Consider the following 24,436-nt stretch of genomic DNA (forward strand, 5'->3'; position numbering starts at 1 on the left):
CAGTGCAATAGTTGTTGCAAGCCCTGTTGAGAGGGCAGTCTTGGGTTCGAAGCCCCACAGTATGTACGTTGGTCGAGGGAGGATTTAACAAGCCTCCATATGCGATTGTTGGTAGGCAAGATATATCGGCAACACTCTCCATTGACACACATAGCTGCACACCACATAATATGAGAGAGAAAGGTGTGTGCGAACGGTGGAGACATGGACATGCTGGCCACACAACAAGAGAGATAGAGGTGTGCGTGGATGGTGGAGACACAAACATGCTAGCAGAATCTGTCGACATCAAAGAGATAATGGAGTACCCTACACACAATGTAAAAAAATCTTTGAGGATGAGGTCCCTAAAAAATCTTGCCTCACTGGTTCATAGCTCTAGTGAATAGCCTAAAGTGCTTTGGCCTCTTACAGATTAAAAAAAAGGGTATTATGCTTGAGAAGGAAAATAGGAAAATGATTCACTTTGCAGATAGAAATGATATCATGAGTAAATGTAGACATAGAAAATATATTGACTCATGTCTTCTTGAACAAATTTAAGCTTTGCAAATACAATGTCAATTATGTAACATTCTTAAGAAAAAATTATATTGTGAATGTCTTGTGATATTTATATAGCATAAGATGTATTCATGAAAAGAAAATGTAAATGAAACTTTTATTTGATTTCCTAGTCCACCTCTATAAGCCTATGTAGATGAGGTCATTGCCATGTGTTGGTAAATAAAGTATAGTGATGAGAACAATTGGTTTGACCTATACAATCTCTTTTTGACTCTTCTTCTCCTTCCATAGAGACATTAATGGTGCTATTATATTTGCAATAGTAAATGATTTAAAAATGTGATCTTATGGAATAAAAAAAATTATATTTAGAAAAAATATGATCTTAAAAAATTGAAAAAAAACAGTTTGAAATAGATATATATAGATAAGAAATAAATAAAAAATATCAAAAATAAATAATTATAATACACAAATGAAAATTAATCCAAAAATATTATAATATTTAACAATATATAATTTCATTAAAGATAGTTTAGCAAATTCGGTGAAAAATTACGCTCCAATCAAAATAGGACAAAGGCATCGCTGAGGTGTTCTGGAATAAGCATTTTTTTTTATAGGAAAAGTTAGAATATTTCTCTTTATAGTAAAAAAAACTCTCTCCACAAATTAAATTTCTTTCGGTGGGGGATTTCATACCCGGTCGAAATTCGCCCGAAATTGGGTCTAATCGACAAGGAACCAAATTCCTAGAAATCGCAATGGATCCCTTTACGATTGTTTGTAATAAAAAAAATTCTCTCTTATCGGGCATTTTTCATCCGCTAGTTGATGCCCGAATCACTAGGCATTCGTATATAAGCATATCTAGCAGGTTAAATATTGTGAGCAGCAGTTTGAATAGAACTTGGAAGATAAAAGCATTTCTGTTTCTTGAAGCTGAAACAAATATGGCTTTCCAACAATATTATGTGTATCCACCTACTCAAGAACAGTCATTCGATGTGTATCCACCTCCCCAATCATACCCCGATGTGTATCCACCTCGAGCCACTAAACAACAGGCATTGTTTGCACCAGGCACAGACCCGGAGATCATAAGAGCCTTTCGAGCCTATGATGAAGATGGCAATGGATTCATTGATGACGAGGAGTTGCAGAAAGCTCTCTCCACAGCTGACCTGTCCTACAGCATCAGGACAGTTCGCCTTCTCATGTTTAAGTACAACAACAGAAATTGTACTAAAATAGGTAGCTCAATCATCTTCATTTTGCTTTTTGTTTGTTTTTATTGTTTAATTCTGTAGTGTACAATATGCGAAAGTAATCATAGTTATATATTCTGTTCTTGGAAGCTAGGTGAACTTAATAAATGTTGAGGGTTGAAGGAGCAGATCCTATCTAACGATTTTCAATTTTGGTAGTATTATAAATATTGAATATAATTAAAGATCATGGGAAGACATAATTGAAAATTTTAGTGAACATCAATAATTGGTTTAATATGTGGACATTAATTTGTTCTTATTTAAGTTATCAAAGGCTGAAAGTACTACTTTGATTCACATGAGATGATCTAGATTCCTGGAGTCTAGACTTTAAGTTTTCACTCTAAATTGGAAGTGGTTTAGGTGATATTTTTGTATTGTGGATTAGGTGAACCTGCATATCAAGTGAGCTTACTGTAGTTCTTGTTGTGTATGGATGCAGGGCCAAAAGAGTTCACAACCTTGTGGCATGATCTCCAGGCATGGCGGGTAAGTTTCATTTTCGTCAAAGATGTGATTTTCAAGGATGTCAAAACATTTTCTGGTCTAGCATATTCGGTCGAATTTAAAAATGAACTGATTCAGTGCTATCTGTGCAGTCAATCTTTGAGAGATTTGATAGAGATCGTAGTGGGAAGATTGACAACATGGAACTTCGGGATGCTCTTCGCCACTTGGGATATACAGTATCACAGCCAGTTTTACAGCTTCTGCTTACAAAGTATGATAGGACAGGCCAAGACTTACAAAGTATGATAGGGTAGGTATCTAAAAGTAAAATGAAAAATTTAGTTATGAAGTTAGAAGATCTACTTTCATGTCGAACCAATGGTTAAGTTTTGATTCAGCATTTCTTTCACTCAATATGGATGAATATAGTTATATTTAGTTAAAAATAAAAAAATTTAATTATTAACGTTCTATTAATTTAGGTATCTAAAAGTAATGTGAAATTTTTGGATTTACTCTTTATAATGATATGTAGTGAAATGTTTTTATAAAGTTAAAAATATAATTTCATGTTAAACTAATGGTTGAATTTTGATTCATCAACCAAAATTTTATTGCACAATCATTGACAAGTCAAATTATTTGCATGTTTTTGATGGATAGTTTTTTATTAAGGAACAAACAGGTTTTGAAGAGACCCAAAACCCTTTAACATATCAAATTACAAAAAGTTGCTTATAGATATGGACATGTACAAAGACAACAACCAAAAGACATCAAAACACCAGCCAAAAACCAAGCACCACAAAAACAATAGCAAAAAGGAAAGACTAGTTCATATTTTTTAGGGTCTTCGCCACCTTAGCTTCCAGCTGTGTCATGTTGAAGGCAGTCTTCTTCAATTCTTGTATTTCTTGATTAGGGGACTTCTTCAAAATGATCCTAGTTCTTTTAGAAGGCCCGAAGGTGTCATCTTGCTTCTTCTCAAAGGTTTCAACATCAATTGTGGTCCCTTCTTGATGTAAGCTTTCTAGTTTTCCAACCATAGTATTGATAATTCCAACATTATTTTTAAAAATTTTGTGGCTATATCTCACCAAGGAGATGACGTGGCTATATGTCACCAAGGAGATGAGGTTTTCGTTGACTTTCTATAATTTACTTTCCACTTGTTTGAGTCTAGCATCATATTCTTTTTTCATTTTCTCCTCCAAGAATGTGATTTCGCTATCATAGTCTCTCTTGAGATCATTCACTGTGCTCACAGTTTTTTGCATGGAATCAACAATCGCTCTCCTTTGATCAACATTCCATTGTTCTATACCCTAGTTATCCTATTTACTGGTCACTGCCTAGAGTTTCATATTGATTTCATTGATTTTATGGAAGACCCACTTAAACATTTTTAAATTGTCCACAACAGAGTCTCAGGCAATGACCAAGACATCATCAAGGTTTTCTCCATCCTTCCCAAGGAGGGGGATATTAACATTGAGCTCATAGGGAAGGGTTGTCTATCATTCCTATTTGAGACAAGTTCTGACTTATCTAGCATAGAATTATGGGAAGGCCGAGAATCCAAATTAGAAATAGAAATAGAAGACAATCTGCTTCTTTTTTACCTTTTGGCCTTGCATAGGGATGAAATTTGACTCAAAATTTGTGTCATCCAACTCAGTATTCCAATCATCCTCATCAGAGGGAAGGCTAACAACTTCATTATCATCAGTCTGAGAGGAAAAGATAGGCATTTAATGGACAGAGAAGGTAGAGTCTTAACACACTCATGAATCAGAATCAACAAACCCCCATGATGAACAAGGTTATATTCTTACTCTTCCTATTGTATTTGATATTGGTATTGATAGATGAAAGCAGAAAGAAAGGAATAGAGATCTTCACCTTGTGCCTAAACTGATCATCAATTTGAGAGGAAAAGATAGACATTTTGGTGGATAGACAAGGTAGAGTCTTAACATACTCATGAATCAGAAATGACAAACCCCCATGATGAACAAGGTTATATTCTTATTATTCATATTGTCTTTGATATTGGCATTGATAGATGAAAGGAGAAAGAAAGGAAAAGAGATCTTCACCTTGTTCCTAAAGTGATTTAATAGGACAAAATGGTGCACATAAGCACTAGTATATCTACCATCTAGTGTAATATACTTCATGAGAACAAAAAGAAAAGAGCACTCGATAGTTTTAATTTTACCCATGGCATAGCTGCTCTTGTCCACTTTGGCCAATTTCTTCCTTTCCTTCTAATCCTTAGGGAATTTCTTAATCGCAACATTAGACATTTTCCCGTCTCTGTAAAACTTTGCCCCTTCCATGGAGAAGCTAGTAACCTCTACAATTGATTTTTCATCAATCTCTATGATTCTGCTACCTAACTCAATCTTCTCATCCTTTAAATCCTTAGCAAATTTTTTGGTGATACCCGCATCAGCTCCATGCAGCCTTTCGATTAAAGGGGTAAGGCCCCAATGATCCAAAATTTTTTATCAGCTCTTCACAGTCCAATGGTTCCACTCTTCTCTTCTCACCTCCGATGATCACATAAATGGCAGAAATGTGTAGCCAGAGAAAAGCCCAAAAGAAGTTAGAATCTACCTAGAAAGCATGCAAAATTTATGGAGGAGCAATAAATCCCAACTCTGATAAATAATAGCCCGATCCATCATATCAAAAAGTGACATAAACAATCATTAAAAAGAGTTGGCTTGTCTAGGTTTGGATAAGTCATATGATATCAAGTCTTTTGTGTCAGCTGAGATGCAATCCCCAAGGTTCCAATACTTTTCATAATTGCTTCTAACTCCCATATTGACAAAATCTTAGCTAGACTATTCGCTTCATGGTTGGCATGGGAGATTTAATTTTTTTGAAAAGACCTTAAGGATTTCTCAATCCAAGTTTTAATAGTCCACAAAGGTTTTTTTTGATGCTTTAGGCATTGAATAATATTACTAGAGTCCCCTTCAAGCCAAACTAACTTGGCATTGATACTCTTAGCCAAATTTTATCCATGCTAGGCCGTCATGGCTTCAACAAGGTGGTTAGTCTGTGATCCCAAGGGAAGTGCCACCATTGAAACAAGCCTTCCATTATCATCTATTATCAGTCCCCCACACCTAACCAGCCCTAGATTTCCTTTGGCTACCATGTCAAAAAAACTTTTACCCATACAAAAAGAGTAAGCATCCAATAAGCATTATCCCTTAGACATTTAACCAATCTGTGATTAATAGACACATCCATTTGAATATTCCAATTGATGAAAACTTGAGAATCATAGGAAGAAAAAAAAGGGATTTTCCTTAGATTCAAGTGACTAGCAATAGCAAAATGAAAGTTTTCTATGATACACCTGTGTATTTTGTGAAAGTTCCCCTCCAGAGATGACTTGGAGTTCTACACAAGCATGCACTTGGAAATACAATTTGTAATGTGAAGAATGCAATTGTAATTTTTAAATGAGATTTTTAGTGGTTTTGGTATATTTTTGTATATTGTAATTTTCATGTTTTAGAAATTTTCTTATTTGTGACGTAGTGAACTATTATGTTTTAGAGGCTACAACCTCTATAAAATACTATTGTTTGTATTGCTTACGTAGATCAAAATGAGAAATACCTCTATATGAAGACATGATGTAATTTTTGTTTTCAATTAATAAAAGAAGTTTATCTGTGTATAAATCAAATTGTGCTTGTTATTGTTAATTCTCTTTTTTTCTATTACAGCCCATTGTTTATTCACTATGTATTTTAAAAACTACATTTGGTATTAGAGCAAGAATATCTAGGTAACTGTTGAAGGTAAAATAAATAATCTTCCAAAGGTGTTCAAAGTTTAACATATATAAATTTTTTGTTGTTCAAGAAAGGATTGCAAATCTTAAAAAACTTTGCTACATGTTTGTCATAAATTTGCACGAAAAAGAAGTAGATTGCAGCATAAAAGAAGTCACTAGTTTAAGACAGGAATTGATAGAGAAAAAAAAGGATTGTGAAGCAACCAATCATTTCCAATATTAGGTAAATTTAGTTTGTGTTTCAATGGAGAAAATTACTAGAAGGTTGAAGAAAGAGAGTATAAATCGAATTTGTGAGAATTATAGTTTGCAATGAGAAATGGTTGAAATTAAGAAATGTAATTCATAGTTGATAGAAACTTTGAAAAAGTATAGAAAATAAATATGTGATTATTTATGTGAAATTGAGAATATTGAGAAAGAATTGGAAAATGTTAAAGTAAGAAATGCAGAATTAGATGAAAATAAGTTTCAAAAGGGTGAAATATGAAAGTTAAGAGAAAAAATATGCAATAAAATCAATTGCTTGTAGTATGAAATAAGGAAAATAAGATTCTAATTTCAAAACCTTCATTGTGTGATGCCTTTGTTGGTTTTTGCAATATTTCTTTTGATATAGAATGTAAAGTTGAAGGTAAATATGGATTTGAATCCTCAAATTTTAGAGATACATGTTGTGATGTTAATAGTTAAGTTTTCTTTTAAACAAAATTGGCATAAAGATGATGAAGAAAATGGGTTATGAGGGTAGAGACTTGGGAAAGGATGGGCAAGGAATTAGAGAGCCCATTCAGCCAAGTATGAGGCCAAAGAATGAAGGGTTGGGATATTGTAAGAGAAATAAAAATGATGTTGCAGGTATTACAATTTCAAACAAATCATATCAAAGAATGCAAATTTTGCATTGTCACAAAGAAGGATATAAATGTGAGAAGTGTTGGGATCTTCACCCTTGTTAAATTTATGGGTTGAAGAATCACTTTGAAAGTTCATGTTGGAATAAAGAGTGTAATAGGAAAGATAATAAAAAATATATGCGAGTTAATCATGGATGGATTGACAAATCCAATTGGAAAATGGTAATAACTATGTTCAAAAGGTTGTATCAACCTAACTATTCACATGTTGATCAAAGTTGTTGTAAATAAAAGTTTTGATGTATGAGTCAAGTGATTAATAACTGCTTGTTATGATTGGCAAATTGAAGTGTCATGAGTTTTCTCTATGTTAGAAAAAGGAAGAGAAAAACTCTTGATTTCTCATGAAGGAGAGAGATAACTACTTGTATAGGAAGTGTACCTTGTGGGTCTATAAGACTAGGCAGAATGGTAATGGCAATTCTATATAGTGGGTTGCAAAGATTTAGTTTGTCTATCCGTTCAGCATCAAGGGGGATAATGTTGGATAGTGATGCAAAAGTGCAATTGGAAATAGGATTAGTAATATCAAGAATGCAATTACCATTTCTAGAGATAGATTCTAAATTAGATTTTTAGTGGTTTGCACAAATTTCCATAGATGGCAGTCTTCATATTTTAGAAATGATCTTGTATGTGATATAGTGAACTATTATTTTTAAAAGGCTTCAACCTCACTTTTTGTATTGCTTATGTAGTTCAGAATGAGGAAGAGCTCTATATTGAGGCATGGTGTAATTGTTGTTTGGAATGAATAAAGGATGTTTACTTGTATGTAAATTAAATTATGTTTGTTATTCTGGATTTTCTATTTGTTGTAATTGCCCATTGTTTGTTCACTATGTATTTCAAAAACTATAGTTTTGAAGGGTTGTTTCATTATTATTTTTTATTAATAAAAGTAGGATAGGTCTGTAACATTACATAACCAAAAATAAATACCTAGAGCACATGAGGGATGTGTAACCAACAAGAAACCCCCCTACTATAGACAACAAAAACCCAACAGGGCAAACTAAAAGCCAACAACTAAATTAAAAGACCATCAAATTGAGTAGACTGAGACAACCAAAAAACATAGAAAAACCACCCAACATGGACACAAAGATGGTCTACTACATGGGAGTAGCCTTTTCCTATCAATCTTGGCACAAAATAAGAACTTTATTTGAGAAAGAAACTGTTTTACTCAACCCAATGCCAAAGTCAGAGGGAACCAGTGTGGATTTAGAGGTGGCTTTAACTAGGGAAGTAATGGGACCAGAGCCAATGGCTAGGGACTCCATTAATTTTCTTTTCTTTTCCCTCCTCTTTTTCAGATCATCATGAATAACTTGAAAGGAATTATTGTGGTTACTGGCTGCATTGTTGCATGCAAGGATAACCTCCTAAATTTTATTTTTAAGGGCCTTCTAGGTTTTGTGGACTTCTTCCAACTTGAGCTTGGTCCCTACCATCTTAATCTTGGAATCCAAATCATTAATCTTACCACCAACATTATCCCACTATCTCATAATGATAACAAGATTATTGGTAGTTTTCTAGACTCTATCATGATCCAAATCATCAACCGAAGTGTTAGCCCTCACCTTTGCATCAAACACAACTTCCAACTATTTGATCTTTTTATGGTCACATTCATCTATGCATAGATCCATTTCAGTAGGTCATCTATCTTTACACATCCTCATTTAGATCCTTATAAATTTTAGGTAGGATAGAGATTGAGGTTGGGGGTTTGGTATTAGTAGAGAAGGAGGGTTTATGGGGGGAAGGCTAGGAATACCATTAGTTTTAGCATGGGACTAGTTCGACCCAATGTCTAAAGAGTTTGAATCATTTGAGGATAGAGACTCAAAGCACGAATTGTCAACAATCTTTACATTTTTTTGCATCTCATGTTGAACATCCACATCCTAGTCCTTTTAAGTGGTGGCTATGGCCTTAAATTTGGCCATTCTAGTAAGGTTTTTCCTAGTGGGCATTTTAGAACCCAAATCAGAAACTTTTCCAGAATTAGTGGGAGTAACAATATGATCCACATATAAATTGGGGTCATAGGCAAACCTAATCTCAACAGAAGGGATCCTACAAGAGGAGGTTAAAGGTAGGTGGTAATCATACAATCTACGAGTGAGGCCCTGACAGAGAGGGGGTTTAGAAACAAATTGAGACAAAGATGACATAACCAAAAAGACAAAATTCATTCTTACCCCATGGCAGAGATGGTTTAACATGGGAAAGATCTATAGATGGAACCTCCTTTCCTATCATCCAGGGTGAAGTATCTCATACATTACATAGCGTCATCCATCTAAATGCCTGGTAGATCCTCCCTATTGTAGCCTCTTTGAAGCTTATACACCCTTTCACTTGGTTCAAAGAACTTATCAAAATCCTCATAATTCCCTTTAGGTTTCTTGGGGAAAGAAACATCATCCAGGGCTAGCATTGTCAACTTCGTGATAGACTCCATTGAAACCACAAAAGAGACATTGCCAATATTCACATTACCATTATCCTAGGCTTGAAAAAATGTATTAGAAATATTAGGATCATAGCCAGTGATCCCCTCAACATAGGTATATAGATTGCCTTTAATCACCTTATCCCAAAGCTCCCTGTTATTGTTAAATTCAGAGTATTCATCAAGTTCAATTTGAAGCATATCTCCACACATATTCGTAGAATAAAAAACTAAGAAGGGAAAATGATAGGCCTAGGGAATATCATGGTAGGTGGTACCGATAAAATTTAAATTCTATCACCTTAACTAGCAAGGAAAAGAAACGACAAGAAGGGAAAGTACCAAAAAGGCAATATTGGGTTTATTCATCATCAATTGACAATTCCTTCAAAATCATCAGACGAGCCTCAATTGGGATCTTATGCAAGCGAATCCAGATTTTAAAATCTTTAACATATGTGTCCAACCTTGCCAACTTGTCCTCCACATAGTTTCCTTCTCATCACATGTAGAAAAAAATGACATCACCAAGAGTAGAAAGGAGAGAACAACATTTGGAAATGAGAGACTTATATTTCTAGTGTAGTTTAGCCAATTCTTTAGGCATCATGATTTTATTTCTAGAATATCCTTCAATAATGTGCAATTAAGTCCCTTATCTTTGGTTGCAATTAACGTGTGATAGACCGCTGCCACTTCAGCCATGCTCACAGTTTGGAATAGAAAATTTGCCATATACGAAAGTATGATGCTTCCACGTGACTCTCTTACCACTCCACCCTATCCTCCTGACTCTGGTTGTCATGAGAAGACCTATCAAAATTCAGCTGCAACCAATTGGTGTTGGGGGTACATTTGATAGCATTATGGAAATGAATGGGAGAGGTAGTGAAGCTAGAAAAGATCAGCTCCATATCCCAAGATCTAGCAATTGTCAAGTCCAAAGGAAGCGGAGGGTGAGAATGTTTCCTCTTCACAAAACACACCATATTCTCCTTAACATTAGATATAATCTCCTTATTTAAATTCTCCCATCCACATCGTCTTTCCTCAAAAGTTATGTTATTATGCTATTTCCATAAACTCCATCCTGTGTGAAAAAAAGTTTGCCTCCACAACTCCAGAGAAAGGGGACAATGGGAAGGCACAAACCCACAAAGTAGATTATCCTTGGCAGGAAAATTCCAAACCCAATGAAAGATAAACATGCCAATAGACTTTTGTCGAACATTCTAGGAGAAGGGACAATGGAACAAACTATGTTCGATACTTTCCTCATCATTTTTGCATAGCACACATCTATTGACCAACTAGAAGCCGTGTCTCTTGACGTTAGCCATAGTAAGAATTATTCCATAACAAACCATCCACCAAGATAAATAGACCTTGGTCATAGTCTTTGTTCTCCATAAGTTGTCCTCTTTGAATAGGGATGTCAAAAAAGGTGAGGTAATTTCAAAGCCAGATTTAACAGTGAAATTATCATCTTTTGAGGGTGCCCAGACTAGCACATCCTCATCATATCTCCTATAAAATATGATAGAATTAAGTATTCTAAGAAGCTCTTTTACCTCACACTTCTTATACTAGTTAAATTCATGGGCTTGAAAATTTCCACACCATCTATGAAAAATGTAGGTCCCAGCAATGAAAAAGAAAGGTCCTAAGGCTTGTGGATAGATCAACTTCAACTACCACACAAATAGGGTGAAATTAATGGGGGATGGGAGAGATCCACGAGTCCTTCCAGAACCGAATGTTTTGACCATTGCCAGGTTTCCAAATCAAACCTTTAGAGAGTATGACATGGGTCTTGAGAAGATTGTTCTAGATATGAGATCCTGTAGGTGCAATGTTTGAGTCCAGGGCCTTCAATCTAGATAAGTGTTTGCCATAACCAAGGTCCACCTCACACTTCTAGATATAAGTCTCTTGCTGATATTTAAGGCTTCATTAAGGGATCACGATCCTTTGACACTTAAGCCCCCAACATGTTTTGCATAGCAGACTTTCTCCCAATCTAGAAGGGACATTCTATTTTGTTGTTCCACATTAGCCTAGAGGAACCTCCTTTGGATTTGGTCCAACTTTTCAACCTAGGAAACAGGAATGTGAAAGAGAGAGAGAAGGTAAACCAAAATACTCTTAAAAGAAGCTTTTAGAAGATAGAGCTTCCCAACACTACTAAGGACCACACCTTTCTAACTAGCCAATTTTCTCTATATTCTTTCAAGTAGACCCACCTAGACAAAATTATCCACCTTTCTAGTAGTGAGAGAGAGAGACCTAGGTACATAGAGGGTAAAAGAGAAATCTTGTAGTTGAGAATATTTCTTATCCTATTCTGGAGAGGCTGTTTGGTATTCGTAAAGTACAGAGTGCTTTTATCCAAATTGATTTTTTTGATGAGAAACAGTTATAAGAGAATGATGAAAACTTTTTATTGATATTCAATAATGGAGGTTGGCCTATATATGAGATTTAAAAGTGGTTAATGGTTGTAGTAACTTATAACTATCAATCTAATAGAACACTACATAGCTATTACACAATTATGCCAACATTCCCCCTTATTATATTGATCCTTAAACTTTCCCTAGGGACCCCCCTTAAGGCTTACACAACAAAGATTGCTGACTACACTATATGAATACATCTTTTTTAGAAGACATTTTCTTGAAGAAGGAAATCGGGAATCAAGCAGGGTTTCATCAAGTTGTCTCTTGACCCTCATAAAGGTGTAGCTTCGAGTTATGTTATGAAGCTCTCAGTCTTGTGTTGGCATAGTGTTGTCATTAATGTTAATAATGTTCAGTTGTAGAGTTGATTTGGTTAAGTATTCAAGGGGAAAGAGTTGCAGAAGAGATGAACGCAGAAGGGTTGGTTCTAATTGGATTCATGTTGTTGGTTCGTGTTGGATTCAGGTTATCTTATATTCGGCTCAATGACTAGGAGCTTCTTCAGGTTGGCCATACATTGTGTTTGTCGCCTTTTGGTTAGGCTAAGGTTGCAGAGCAGGTGAGTTGGTTCAAGTTTGGCGCTACTACTGGGAGTTTTTCTGTGTTGATTCGTCTTTTAGTAAGACCATTTTAGGCCTTGATTGTCCCACAGAGTCTCCCTGACATTTCAGTTATGTTGGTGCATTTTAGTGTGACTTCACCTTTCGGCGTGACATCTATCGGCCTTCGTACACACCTAGTATCATATCGACATTCACTTGTTTTGTTGGGATATTTGTTTGGTTTGGTAGACATGGTTTTTGGCTCGGTGTGACATTTGACCTGTCTTGGCTATAAGGTTCTTTTCTTTTGGTATGACCTTCTAGTTTGGTAAGACCTTATTCGGTCTGTGTAGAACCTGCGCAATATATCAATATTCCTTTTTTGGGGTGACATTGAAAGTGTCTTTCTGATATGCCAATTTTGATGTGATATTGGAATTGTCACATTGACAAAGGGTTTTGATATGACTCATTTTTACTCTCGCCGACAGATTAGCGCTATATCGACAAAATCTTTTCGCTGTGACTTGAGCATGTCTTGTCGATGATGTTTCATTTTCGACATAACATGACACGTGTCTTGTCGACATTGCTTTTTATTTTCATATGACTTGGCATTTCGGCATAACAATGCTTCTTGCAGGCCCTTTGAGCTATAGGGACAGGAGTTTTACTTCACTGTGATGGTTGATGGGTCTTGGCGTAATACCGTTAATTGGAGAAATTAACTAAAAAACATAATTTTATCCTCACTAGTGCATATTGATAGATGAGTGGTCTACGTGGGACAGTCGAATGAAGTTGACCCGATGACATGGAAGGAGACGTTGAGCACGTAGAGCGTATGGAACGAAAAAACTTTCATTTGGATGAAAGAAGAGATTTTGCTTACAAAGATGGTTTACATAAATACACCAAATGAGGTAGTTTGGAATCCAATCAAAACAAGTCAAGGAAGAAATGATAGATAACTACATTTGATGAAGACAATATTTTAGATTGTTGAGTGGCTGCAAAATGCTCTGATGATCTTCTAGGAATGAGATACCACAACCATGGGATTATTAGAGAATCTCCAGTCGACAAGACATCATGACACAGGGTAGATGAGGATTACTAAGTATAGTAATCTATTCCTTGATGGATCCAAAAATGAAAGAAGATACATTTAATGATAGCTAGCAATCATCCTGTAGATAGGATTTATCAGAGGCTCGAGAAGAAAAAATTGAATATCCTTTTTGGAGTGAAACTCAGGTGTGTAGAGATGATGACTCGTGTGATGAGTGGGTAGGTAGTTGTGTAAAGTGAGTAAGCAAGGTACACATTAAGTGCAGAAGTGGTGTGAGTGAGTGAAGTGTATATTCTATTTAGAGACATAGTAGAGGCAAGTGGAAAGAGAGTAGAGACTAGAGATTAGAAGGTTCAAAGCAGAGGTATGCAACAAAGAACGTTAGTCACACAAAGTATTACAAAGTGATAGCGCTGCATTAGGTAGAGATAAACAAAAGACAATTAGTAAAAGACTGAGTTGATTAGCAGAGGTTAGAGAGCAGAGGAGAAACATTGATGTATCAATATAATAGGGCAATAGGGTATGCATATTAACCAGTTTATATTACTTACAAAATTCATTTGTAACAAGGTATCTCATTGTATTTAAACTAGATCATCCAATGTATGTCACCTAAGTGGGTGCTCATATTAGGGCTAGTTGCTCCTTTGAGTTGGTGATCCTTTGGGTTGATTCCCATAAACATTGTAATGAAAAAAAAATTCACTGTGAGGATGGATTAGAGAAGTAGACTCTAGCATTTTTTCTCATCGAGGTTTTTCCCATCTTGGGTTTTCCTTGTACATCTGGTGTCATCCTATACTCAATCTTTTTTGATCTTTCTCAAAAATGAATTAAACAATTCCACATTCCATTAAATTCACTGTCTTTTGAATATGTTTCAGATAGGGGAGAGAGACCTGTAGTCATTCAAGGGATAGCTTCATCAACATGTATTTATTACATGGAATATTGTAAAACCTGTGTTATTTTTAGAAATATAAAATGGAATTTTATCTAGCTACAACTAAGGTTTGGAGGCGTGACTCATCACGCAAGTCATCAAAATAGCATGTTTGGTGTGAAGTGTCCTAAAAATGTCTTCTTAAATATTCGACCAAAACTTAATCTAAAAATGCCTAGTAATTGAACAAAAAAATATCATTTTTTGTTAGTAAAATATCATACTTTTATTTAAAATATAACTTATATGTAACATAAATGGACCAAATATGTATTAGTAACCATAAATATTTGTTATCTCTAACTTGTAAATCCAACATAAATGGATCAATATTTGAACACAAAATGCTATTTTATGTTATAGAGAAAACACATTATTATATAGAATACGACTTATATCCAAGACAAATGGACCAATAATTGAACACAAAAACTTGTTTAAAATCCTTCTCGATTGATGGAAAAATACAAGGTAATTTTTGTGCTCACTTTTTTATATTTATGATAAGACAAAATCTATATGAAATCCTCCAATTAATATACATTGCCACCGCAATAGTTGTACACATAGGAATACTATTTTTTCACTATGACAACAATACTGGTTTAAACAATTATCTTATTTTATTAAATGTGCATCTTATTTTATAAATGACACACTAACAATGGATAGTTATGATATTTTATTTAAAAAAAAAAACAAATGTATTTCACTTGTTATGGGAGGTATATTTGTACTTTTCATATAACATTTACATATTCTTATGTGTTCAAGTATAGGTCTATTTTGATCAACGTTTGGTTATTTTTTTATTTACACGTGGACTACTTATTTATAATATATAGTATAAATTTGTGGTAAGATTGGATATTATAAGTACAATTGCTATAATGACTATTGGACCCTATATAACTATTGGCCCCTCTTCCCTAATTATGGTAGATCCAATCTTATTATGTTTGTGATGGGAATGGATTGTAGCCATTCATTAATTATTTGACAAATCTACATGCTATTCATTTGTCTACGTGGGAGGAAGGAAAAAGGTGCTAGTTGCCACTATTCCAACCCCCCCAAAACTCATCAAATCCAATGCTACCAATCCTATATTTATTTCCTAAAACTAGCTTCTACACCCACAGGTATAAGTTTAAAATTTTGAACATAACAAGTATACAAATCAAGTAGAATCTAATATTTTAAATTACTTCTGACATTTGATATGTTAGTGGAGAAATTTTGTTTCATATGCTACCTACAAGATCCCAGAAGCCTCCATTTTATAATTGAATATATAGATTTGAGATAAATACACAATTTCTATTTATAGTTTAATTATATGGTAAACTTTCTAAGCAATCCATCAAGTGTATGCTTATCTATAACTCTTAGATGAAGCTTATATATATATTATTAGTCAAGGAGTAAAACTGAATTGTATGAGATAAAATCATTAGAAAATCTAATCTTGTCTAAGAAAATAGATAGGTGAGTTATGATAGTTGAGTATGGTTAAAGTTAAGAATAAAAATTTAAAACAATTCGTTTAAGAATCTATCTTTCTCTATAGAATTATCTTAATCTAGTTGACACATTTACTAGCATGGTGATTCTATAAATGTACAATATAATATGTGAGATAAATAGAAACTACAATCATAGGAGCGTCATAAATTTAGTATAATATTATAAAAAATTATTACAATTGCATATTTTACTCTTAGGAATGTTTACACGTTGCCTCAATAATGAAACTATTATTCACCAATAATAGCATAAGTATTCTCTTACAAATCCAAATGATGCTTGATCTCATTGTATATAGACACTAGAGATTATTCTAATCAACAAATATTAACTATCATACCTTAATTGATCATCTAATTTGTCATCCTTTACCCTTTATTATTTATGTGTATCATAATTCACTATTACTATCCACTTGAGCTCTTTTTTATCATCTCTCATAGTTTCAATGTTGGTACACATATTGCACAAATAGTTCTCAGCCTATGCTAAAATTTTACTAGCTCTTGTATCCATAAAAAACTCTTGAACATTATCAAGTTTATCTCACCACCTTATGGATAATGTTCTTGAATCCTCTAACCAATTGTGGTCACTAGAGCATGTTAGTGATAATTACTTGGTCATTATTATTGATTTTATATTTTGACTATGCAAAGTAAATGACTAATCAACTTATCCACAAATTTATACGAGATAATTTCACATATATTCTCCATCATAATAAAATGGATATAAGAAGTTTTCAATTGAATTACAATGAATACAATACCATAGCTAAATGAACTTCAGACTCACCAATATTGTTCCCTTGTTTATGTTTCAATCCAATAATGTTGTTTGGGTTTTCAAGCGACTTTGTTTCCATTATATGGTTGAATGATCTCCATGGTCTCATAGACATCACTCAAAGGTTATTTTTATTCAATCAAATTCTAAAAAGAGGTAAAATGTGTAAATATAACTATACTAGTAATAATTAATTATCCTTGCAAATCAAACGTATAATAAATCGACCTATAAGTTATGCCATCTTATTATGCATAAACACACTGTTCACAATAAGAGTAGTTCACAACATAGTCATATAATTGGACATATATAGTAAACTATTATTTTTAAGCAAAGATGCTCAGTTTATAGGTGGGGTGTCACATAATGGGCTTACCATTTCTTTTCTAAATCTATTTCCCAATAAATATGAGTCTATTTTACTATAGTATGCTTGTGGTTCTCTCTTAATCCTATTAATGGCCTTCTTTAGCATATATACTCTTTTTATTTCCCTAGAACTTCATAACTAGGTGGTTGCTCCACATACACTTCCTTTCAACACTTTGTATTTGTGTTGGGATGATATTGCTAAGACTGCCTGAATAGTTTCCAAAATTGCAATTGAAGCATATGTCTCATCGTAATATCTTCCAAGCTACTTTTTTGTGTCCCTTAATACCCAAATTTTTTTTATGCCTCTATTTTTCATCTACAACTTGTGATTTTATAGACCCACTTTACACCAATAAATTTTTTATATAGAGAAAAATCAATTAGATCCCATATTCCATTCCTCTCTATTAAATCTATTTCCTCATCAATGCCATCACACCATTTTTCTTCTTTCACAAAATCCTAAAAATAAATCAAATCAATATGATAAGGTAATGAAAAGCAAAATTTTCATCAAATTCATTTTCATACCTTTAATTTCAATAGATCTCCCTTAGAGTCTCTGTCTTTCTTGGCATCACAGAGGCAAGAGTAGGATCTAAAATCTCTTTAATATTGTTGTACTACTATACATAATTCCTTTGGAATTGTCTACTCTCATTATTGGTAGACTCTGCACTAGTTCAAAGCTATCTTAAGGAGTGTGTAAATAGACTCTAAAATTGTATTTTTTCATTTAGAGCTCTCTAGAGCCAACTATTTAGGTCTATACCTTTTGTATCATCTTCTTTATTTGTTCAAAATCATCTTTGTTATCATAAATTCATACTTTAAGTAAGAAACCTAAAGAGGTGCTTGTCAAGCAATCCCATCAATCATTTTTAGGGAACTCAACATCTATTCTAATTAGCATTATCTTGAACACTAGGTTATACAAGCTATATGTGCTGAATCTTCTCTATATCCCATGAAGATGCTCTTATCATGCTTTTCATCCAATTTTTATCTCTTTTCCTTTGGCACAAATGCATATGCTAGATACCCAAACACTATCAAGATTTCTATTGTCTACTTGCATTTTATTCTTGCCTATTTTGAAATCTTGTCACAATAGCCTTTGTGGAATTTCTATTTATCAAATACATAATTGTGATACACCCTCACCCAAATATTTATTTTGGAGTCTCTTGGATTTCAACATACTACTTATTATTTCCATGACGGTTCTATTTTTCCTCTCAGCTACTCAATTTTTCTATGGAGTATAGCTAGTTGTAGGCTCCTTCTTGATGCTATGTTGCTTGTGAAAAATTCACATATTGATTGGAGGAATACTCTTCGCCTATTTTTCACCTTAGTATATTCATGAAGTGTTTAATTTCCTTCTCTTCCTAGGTCTTAAATTCCTTGAACTTCTATAATTTTTTAAATTTATGCTTCAAAAAATACAACCATTTTTAAGGTCTTAAAATATTGACTCTTCTTAATAGATTTTTTTTGCATAAGGCCACATAAATCAGTGTGCACCATCTCCACTGGTGCTCTTTCTCTTCTAGAGCTGACGAATTGAAAGGGCTACCTATGTTGCTTGCCGAAAATGAAAGCTTCATATCCAGCACTAGAATCTACTATGGTTAGTAAATATCTAACCATACCCTTCTTTAAAGAAAGATTCAAACTAAAATAACCTAAATGTCCATAGCTTATATGCCAAATTTTGGAGGGGTCTTGAACAATATCCTTGAACAATAATTGTTGCTGTATTGTTATACTTTTCCATGCTTTGGACATGCAGCTATAGAATGGGCTGAAAAATATGTTTGTATCCTCAAGAGAAACATTACGTTCTTTATCATTAGCCTCTAATTTAGTGGTCAAAATTCTTTGGTTGGAAGACGACTCTAAAACCATTATTAAATGGCTTCTTGGAAATCATCAACCTTCGTGGACTATCAAGAACATCATTGAGTCTGCCAGAGAGCTACTTCGGGGGTTTTAAAAATGCCACATCACACATGTCTACAGAGAGACTAACCAGAGTGTTGATTGGGCTGCCAATGTGGCGGTACGGAGTGAGATAATTATTACCTGGAATGGCGAGGGGGAGATACCATGTGCAGCATGTGATATCTTAATCTATAAAAGATTGCATGGTAAGCAGGGACAAATTTGATATCATTTCCCGAAGCGTGAGGAGATGTCGTGGTAGCAAGCGCTGGTTTTTAGGCTCCCGAGAAGGAGGTACAAAAATCACTGTAGGTTAACTTTGCATGCTTTATGGGCATTTTTATCCCTCTTCAATAGTAGCATTAGAAACTCCTATAGAATTCGAACTGGTCATCACATAGAGTCTATTGTGAAGAAAGGAATTAGGTGGGAGCTACAGATTATTGATATCAATAAGATCATGGGTGGTAAACGAAAGAGAACAAAGGCTACCACCATTGAGAAAAAGGAAAAGTCATCTGCAGGTCTAGGCAATCCTTCAAGCCACCAAGATGACAGATTTCATGGAAAATATGCAGGAAAAACAACCCGAAATCATGAGAATCTTCAAGAAGGGCTGGAATGAAGGGACGTTAACCATTGTAAATAGGAAGATCAAGGTGATCGAAACTATGATTATGGAGGCAACGGGTCTTCTGATGGAGGGCATCAAGTTTTACAAGGACAAAAAGATTTCAGACGCTGCCGTGAAGAAATTTCCAAAGAATGAGGAGGAAAGGGCTAGACTGGTGAAGGGCAGCCATACCTACTTTTCGCTAAAGGTAATTAAGTTAATCTGGTGAAGGGTTTTGCTTGCTATTATGGAGTTTATCACTCTTGATGGTAGATACACTAGGGTTTACAGCTACCACTTTGTTTTACTTATTCATTTTAGGTATAAAGGTAAGATTTCTTTTCCCTAATGCGGGGATGAACGATGCAATTTCCAACCCTAGTATAAACCCTGCAATGAACGAAGGTTTGATGGTGATTCTATATAATCACATCAAGAACATGACTCTCTAGTTGAATATAGCTAAGATTTGTGAATCGGATGAGGATTTCGATGACTCTGATGAGGAGGAAGGCGAAGGCAATGATACAGAAGCGGAGGGAGAGGACGACCCCCAAATTGTTGGGTCAAGCAAAAGAAATAAAAAAACAGAGCAGGGGAAGAAAATCAAAGGGTTTGCCAAAAAGAAGAAAAGAGGGGAGGATGATAGCTGGTATGAGGAGGAGTATGGGACTGACAATGACATGGACACTGAAAGTGAGGAGGTCCAAACTCTTGTGAGCCTGAAGCAGAAAAAGAAGACTTCTAAAAGTAAGGAGGTGGGCACCAAGGACCGATCGCCTCACAGGACTGATTTAAAGGAGAAGGGATTGATGGGGGAGGATGCGACAACAAAAGAAGCTCAGAGCTCTGAGGATAGGGAGGTTGGCCTGGAAGTTAACCTCAATACTACTAGTGATAAGAACGAGGAATAGCATCAGTTGGATATTGATTACTACATCAATAATGGTATGGAAAGCTTGAAATAGGTACTTAGCTAAATGAATAAGGAAATTGAAGACATTAAAACCAAGCAAGCCCAGGATGAAGGGAAAATTGAGACTTTACAAGCTTTAGGCTCGGGAAAGTTCAATTCCCTTCCTGACTGTCTAAGTGAGCTCACCAAAGTGATTGGTAACGTTGAGGAGATTATCAACGCTAACCACAATAGCTTTCTTAGCTTGGAAAACAAAGCAAGTGCCAATGAAAAGAGACTTGATGGCGTTGAGAATATGCTCAAAAAAATAGGTGATCAAAGACACAAGATTCTAAAGGCTGCCTCAGCCAGCATGAAAGCCCTTATTTGCAAGCTGGAGAACTACCAAGGGGATAAGGTCGCGGCGGGCATTATTGATGTTAAGGATGACACCCTAGATGATAAAGACACGGGGCTAGGGAGAAGAACGAGAACAAGCACTAAAAGGATGCAAAGCCACAGTAAGGAAATCGAGGATATTAAGTGGGCAGCGGACAATATGGAACAGATGGAGCTGGAAGAGGCATAAATGCTTCAGAAATTAACCTAAGCTTGGGCCTCTGCCGGTCTTTTTTGGTCTATAATTTTCATTGTCTTGTTTGCTGGCATTTTTTCACCAGCTGTCTTTCCTTTGTTTGCTATCTTTTTGTTTAGCTGCGCTATAATGTTTATCTTTTGATCTTCTGACTGTATTGGGTTTCAGGGGCCTGTCAAAACCTGTTTTCCCATATTCAAAAACATTACGTTCTTTATCATTTGCAACACTGCAACAATATTAAATGTAGGAGCATAAAATATCACTCATGTCTTCTTGAAAAAACATAAGCTTTCTAAATACAAAAGGTCAATTATGTAGCCTTCTTAAGAAAAAGCTATATTGTGAATCTAATTATGATATTTATAAAGATGTATGCATTAAAAGAAAAATGTAAATGAAGCTTCTATTTAGTTTCCTAGTCCACCTCTATTAGCTTATGCATATTAGACTATTGACATCATTTGATAAATAAAGTATATTAATGAGAATAGTTGGCTTCACCTATACAATCTCTCTTTGACTCTTCTTCTCCTTCCATAGAGACATCAACGATGCTATTATTTGTGCAATAGTAAATGATAAAAAAACTGGATCTTAAGGAATAAAAAATCTATATTTTAAAAAAAATATGATCTTCGAAAAATGTCTGAAAGAAACAATTTAAAATAGATACAAATAAATAATAAATATTAAAAATAAAAGAATGTAATATAGAAACGAAAATTAATCCAAATATATTATAACATTTACTAATATCTAGTTTGATTAAAGAAATTAATTAAAAAAAGGTTACGCTCCAATCAAAAGAGGACAAAGGCATCCCTCAAGTGTTGTAGAATAAGCATTTTATTTTACAGGAAAAGTTAGAATTTTTCTCTTTAAAATTACCTGAAAGAATAAAAAAAATTGTCTCAACAAATTTATTTTCTTTCGGTAGGAGATTCCATACGTGGGCGAAATTCGCTCTGATCGAAAATGGACCAAATTCCTAGAACAATTCTAACTTTACGACAGTCTGTAATAAAAAAAATTCTCTCTTATCGGGAATTTTTCATCCACTGGGCATTCGTATATAAGCATATCTTGGAGCTTAAACATTGTGAGCAGCAGTTTGAATAGAGTTTGGAAGATACAAGCATTTCTGTTTTTCTAAGCTAAAACAACCATGGCTAATTTCCAACAATATGTGTATCCACCTACTCAGGAACAGTCATACGATGTGTATCCACCCCCCCAATCATACCCCGATGTGTATCCACCTCGAGCCACTAAACAACAGGCATTTTTTGCACCAGGCACAGACCCGGAGATCATAAGAGCCTTTCGAGCCTATGATGAAGATGGCAATGGACTCATTGATGACGAGGAGTTACAGAAAGCTCTCTCCACAGCTGACCTGTCCTACAGCATCAGGACAGTTCGCCTTCTCATGTTTAAGTACAACAGCAATTGCACTAGAATAGGTACGCCAATCATCTTCATCTTGCATTTCGTTTTTTTATTTTAGTTTTTTAATTCTGTAATGGGCAAGATGTGTATGATGCAGGGCCAAAAGAGTTCACAACCTTGTGGCATGATCTACAGGCATGGCGGGTAAGTTTCATTTTCGTCAAAGACTGGGAGAGCCAATCTCTTCCATATGTTATTTCCCAACTCATTGCATTTGCTATTTTGCTTTTGTTTAAATACCAATTGGGTACATTTGCTTTTGTTTAAAAAATAATCGGGTACAACTCTATCCTAACCGAAAAATCATTAATTTTCTATCATGCTCACCACATTTCATGGTACTCTACTTCTGTTATATTATTGCTTCAGCCCATTATGTGGTTTTAAAGGATATCGAAAGATTTTGTGCTCTAGCATATTCTGTCGAATTTAAAATGAACTGATTCAGTGCTATCTGTGCAGTCAATCTTTGAGAAATTTGATAGAGATCGTAGTGGCACGATTGACAACATGGAACTTCGGGATGCTCTTCGCCAATTGGGACTTGCAGTATCACAGCCAGTTTTACAGCTTCTGCTTACAAAGTATGACAGGACAGGCGAAGACAGCGGAATTGATTACGACAACTTCATCGAGTATGGTCTTTTACATTTCAAGTCGCCACGTTGTATTTTAATGATCAAAATGCTGCATACAAAACAATCCTGCGCTATAGTTATTAACAAAATGAAATTGTTCTTCTATCTATTACTTCTCTAAGACATTTTTATTTTTATTTTATGTGCAGGTGTGGCATAATTGTGAAGGTAGAATTGATTAAAAAAAATACATTATGTTCCAGTTATATAAGGAGACACCCCTTGTTTGACAAACCAAATGAAATTGGAGACAGAAATGATAATGAACAGTAGTTTTTAATATTATTAGATGTTCTACTTTAGCCGTTTTTACAGCTACTTTGAATGTCTATTTCGATATCTAATAATAAATATATCGACTGTCATACTACAGGGGCTTACTCAAAAGTTCAAGGAGAAAGACAAAAGGCGCTCTGGCGCAGCCACTCTGACCTATGAAGACTTCATGCTCACTGTTTTACCCTTCATTGTTGCATAGGGAGATTTGGGCTTATACAGGGTCTTGTTAATAAGATGAAATAGGGTGTTTATTTGTCAAGACTGGCAGACATATATATCATCCATGTGGGTCCCTGGTTACTGAAAAACTTTTGTCCAACATATTTTTAAAGTATTTCTATAATTATTCCTAAGAGATCTATAGAACTGTTTTGCCCTTTTCCTAAGTTTTCTGATTGGAAAATGATTTTGGAGGTGTTTGGATATCCATAAGATAAGGTTGGGTTCAAACATCAGTTAATATTTTTGAATTGAGGTCAATTCTATAATGTTTTAGTAAAGTAGGTATTTAAAGCAACATGAAAAATTTAGATATGAAGCTAGAAGATCTACTTTCATGTTGAACTAGTGGGTAAGTTTTGACTTAGCATTCATCTCACTCATTGCCATTGATGAATATAGTTAATTTTAGTTAAAAATTAAAAAGTTCAATTATCAATTTTTTTTAATCTAGGTATGTTCATCATCTATAATGATATGTAGTAAAATTTATATTAAAAAAACAATTTAACTTTATGTTAAACCAGTGGTTGAATTTTGACTCACCAAACAAAAGTTTATTGTACAATCATTGGCAAATCAAATTATTTGGGTGTTTTTGTCAGATAGTTTCAATTAGTAATGTCAAGAATGCAATTACAATTTCT

The 24,436-nt window shown here is 34.5% G+C and overlaps 1 protein-coding gene across 2 annotated transcripts; it reads left to right on the forward strand.

Moving 5' to 3' along the window:
* Positions 1 to 1,397: 1,397 nt before the first annotated feature.
* On the forward strand, positions 1,398 to 23,936 carry LOC131045239 (calcium-binding protein CBP). Of its 2 annotated transcripts, none has more exons than XM_057978790.1 (5): positions 1,398 to 1,761; positions 2,221 to 2,267; positions 23,116 to 23,288; positions 23,441 to 23,459; positions 23,665 to 23,936. In XM_057978790.1, the coding sequence occupies exons 1-5, from the start codon at positions 1,461 to 1,463 to the stop codon at positions 23,767 to 23,769; spliced, it is 645 nt and encodes a 214-aa protein (XP_057834773.1). In that variant the 5' UTR covers positions 1,398 to 1,460; the 3' UTR covers positions 23,770 to 23,936. The 2 variants fall into 2 exon arrangements, with proteins under 2 accessions (XP_057834773.1, XP_057834775.1); XM_057978792.1 differs by lacking the exons at positions 1,398 to 1,761; positions 2,221 to 2,267 and adding exons at positions 22,291 to 22,667; positions 22,751 to 22,797.
* The last annotated feature ends 500 nt before the right edge of the window (positions 23,937 to 24,436 follow it).

This window comes from Cryptomeria japonica, chromosome 10 (genome assembly GCF_030272615.1).
Source record: "Cryptomeria japonica chromosome 10, Sugi_1.0, whole genome shotgun sequence".
In the NCBI taxonomy this organism is placed as follows: Eukaryota; Viridiplantae; Streptophyta; class Pinopsida; order Cupressales; family Cupressaceae; genus Cryptomeria; species Cryptomeria japonica.

Coding starts and splice junctions, on each gene's coding strand:
- LOC131045239 (XM_057978790.1), top strand. CDS start 1,461: ATGGCTTTCCAACAATATTATGTGTATCCACCTACTCAAGAACAGTCA. Junction 1,762..2,220: donor CAGAAATTGTACTAAAATAG/GTAGCTCAATCA, acceptor GTATGGATGCAG/GGCCAAAAGAGTTCACAACC. Junction 2,268..23,115: donor ATGATCTCCAGGCATGGCGG/GTAAGTTTCATT, acceptor CTATCTGTGCAG/TCAATCTTTGAGAAATTTGA.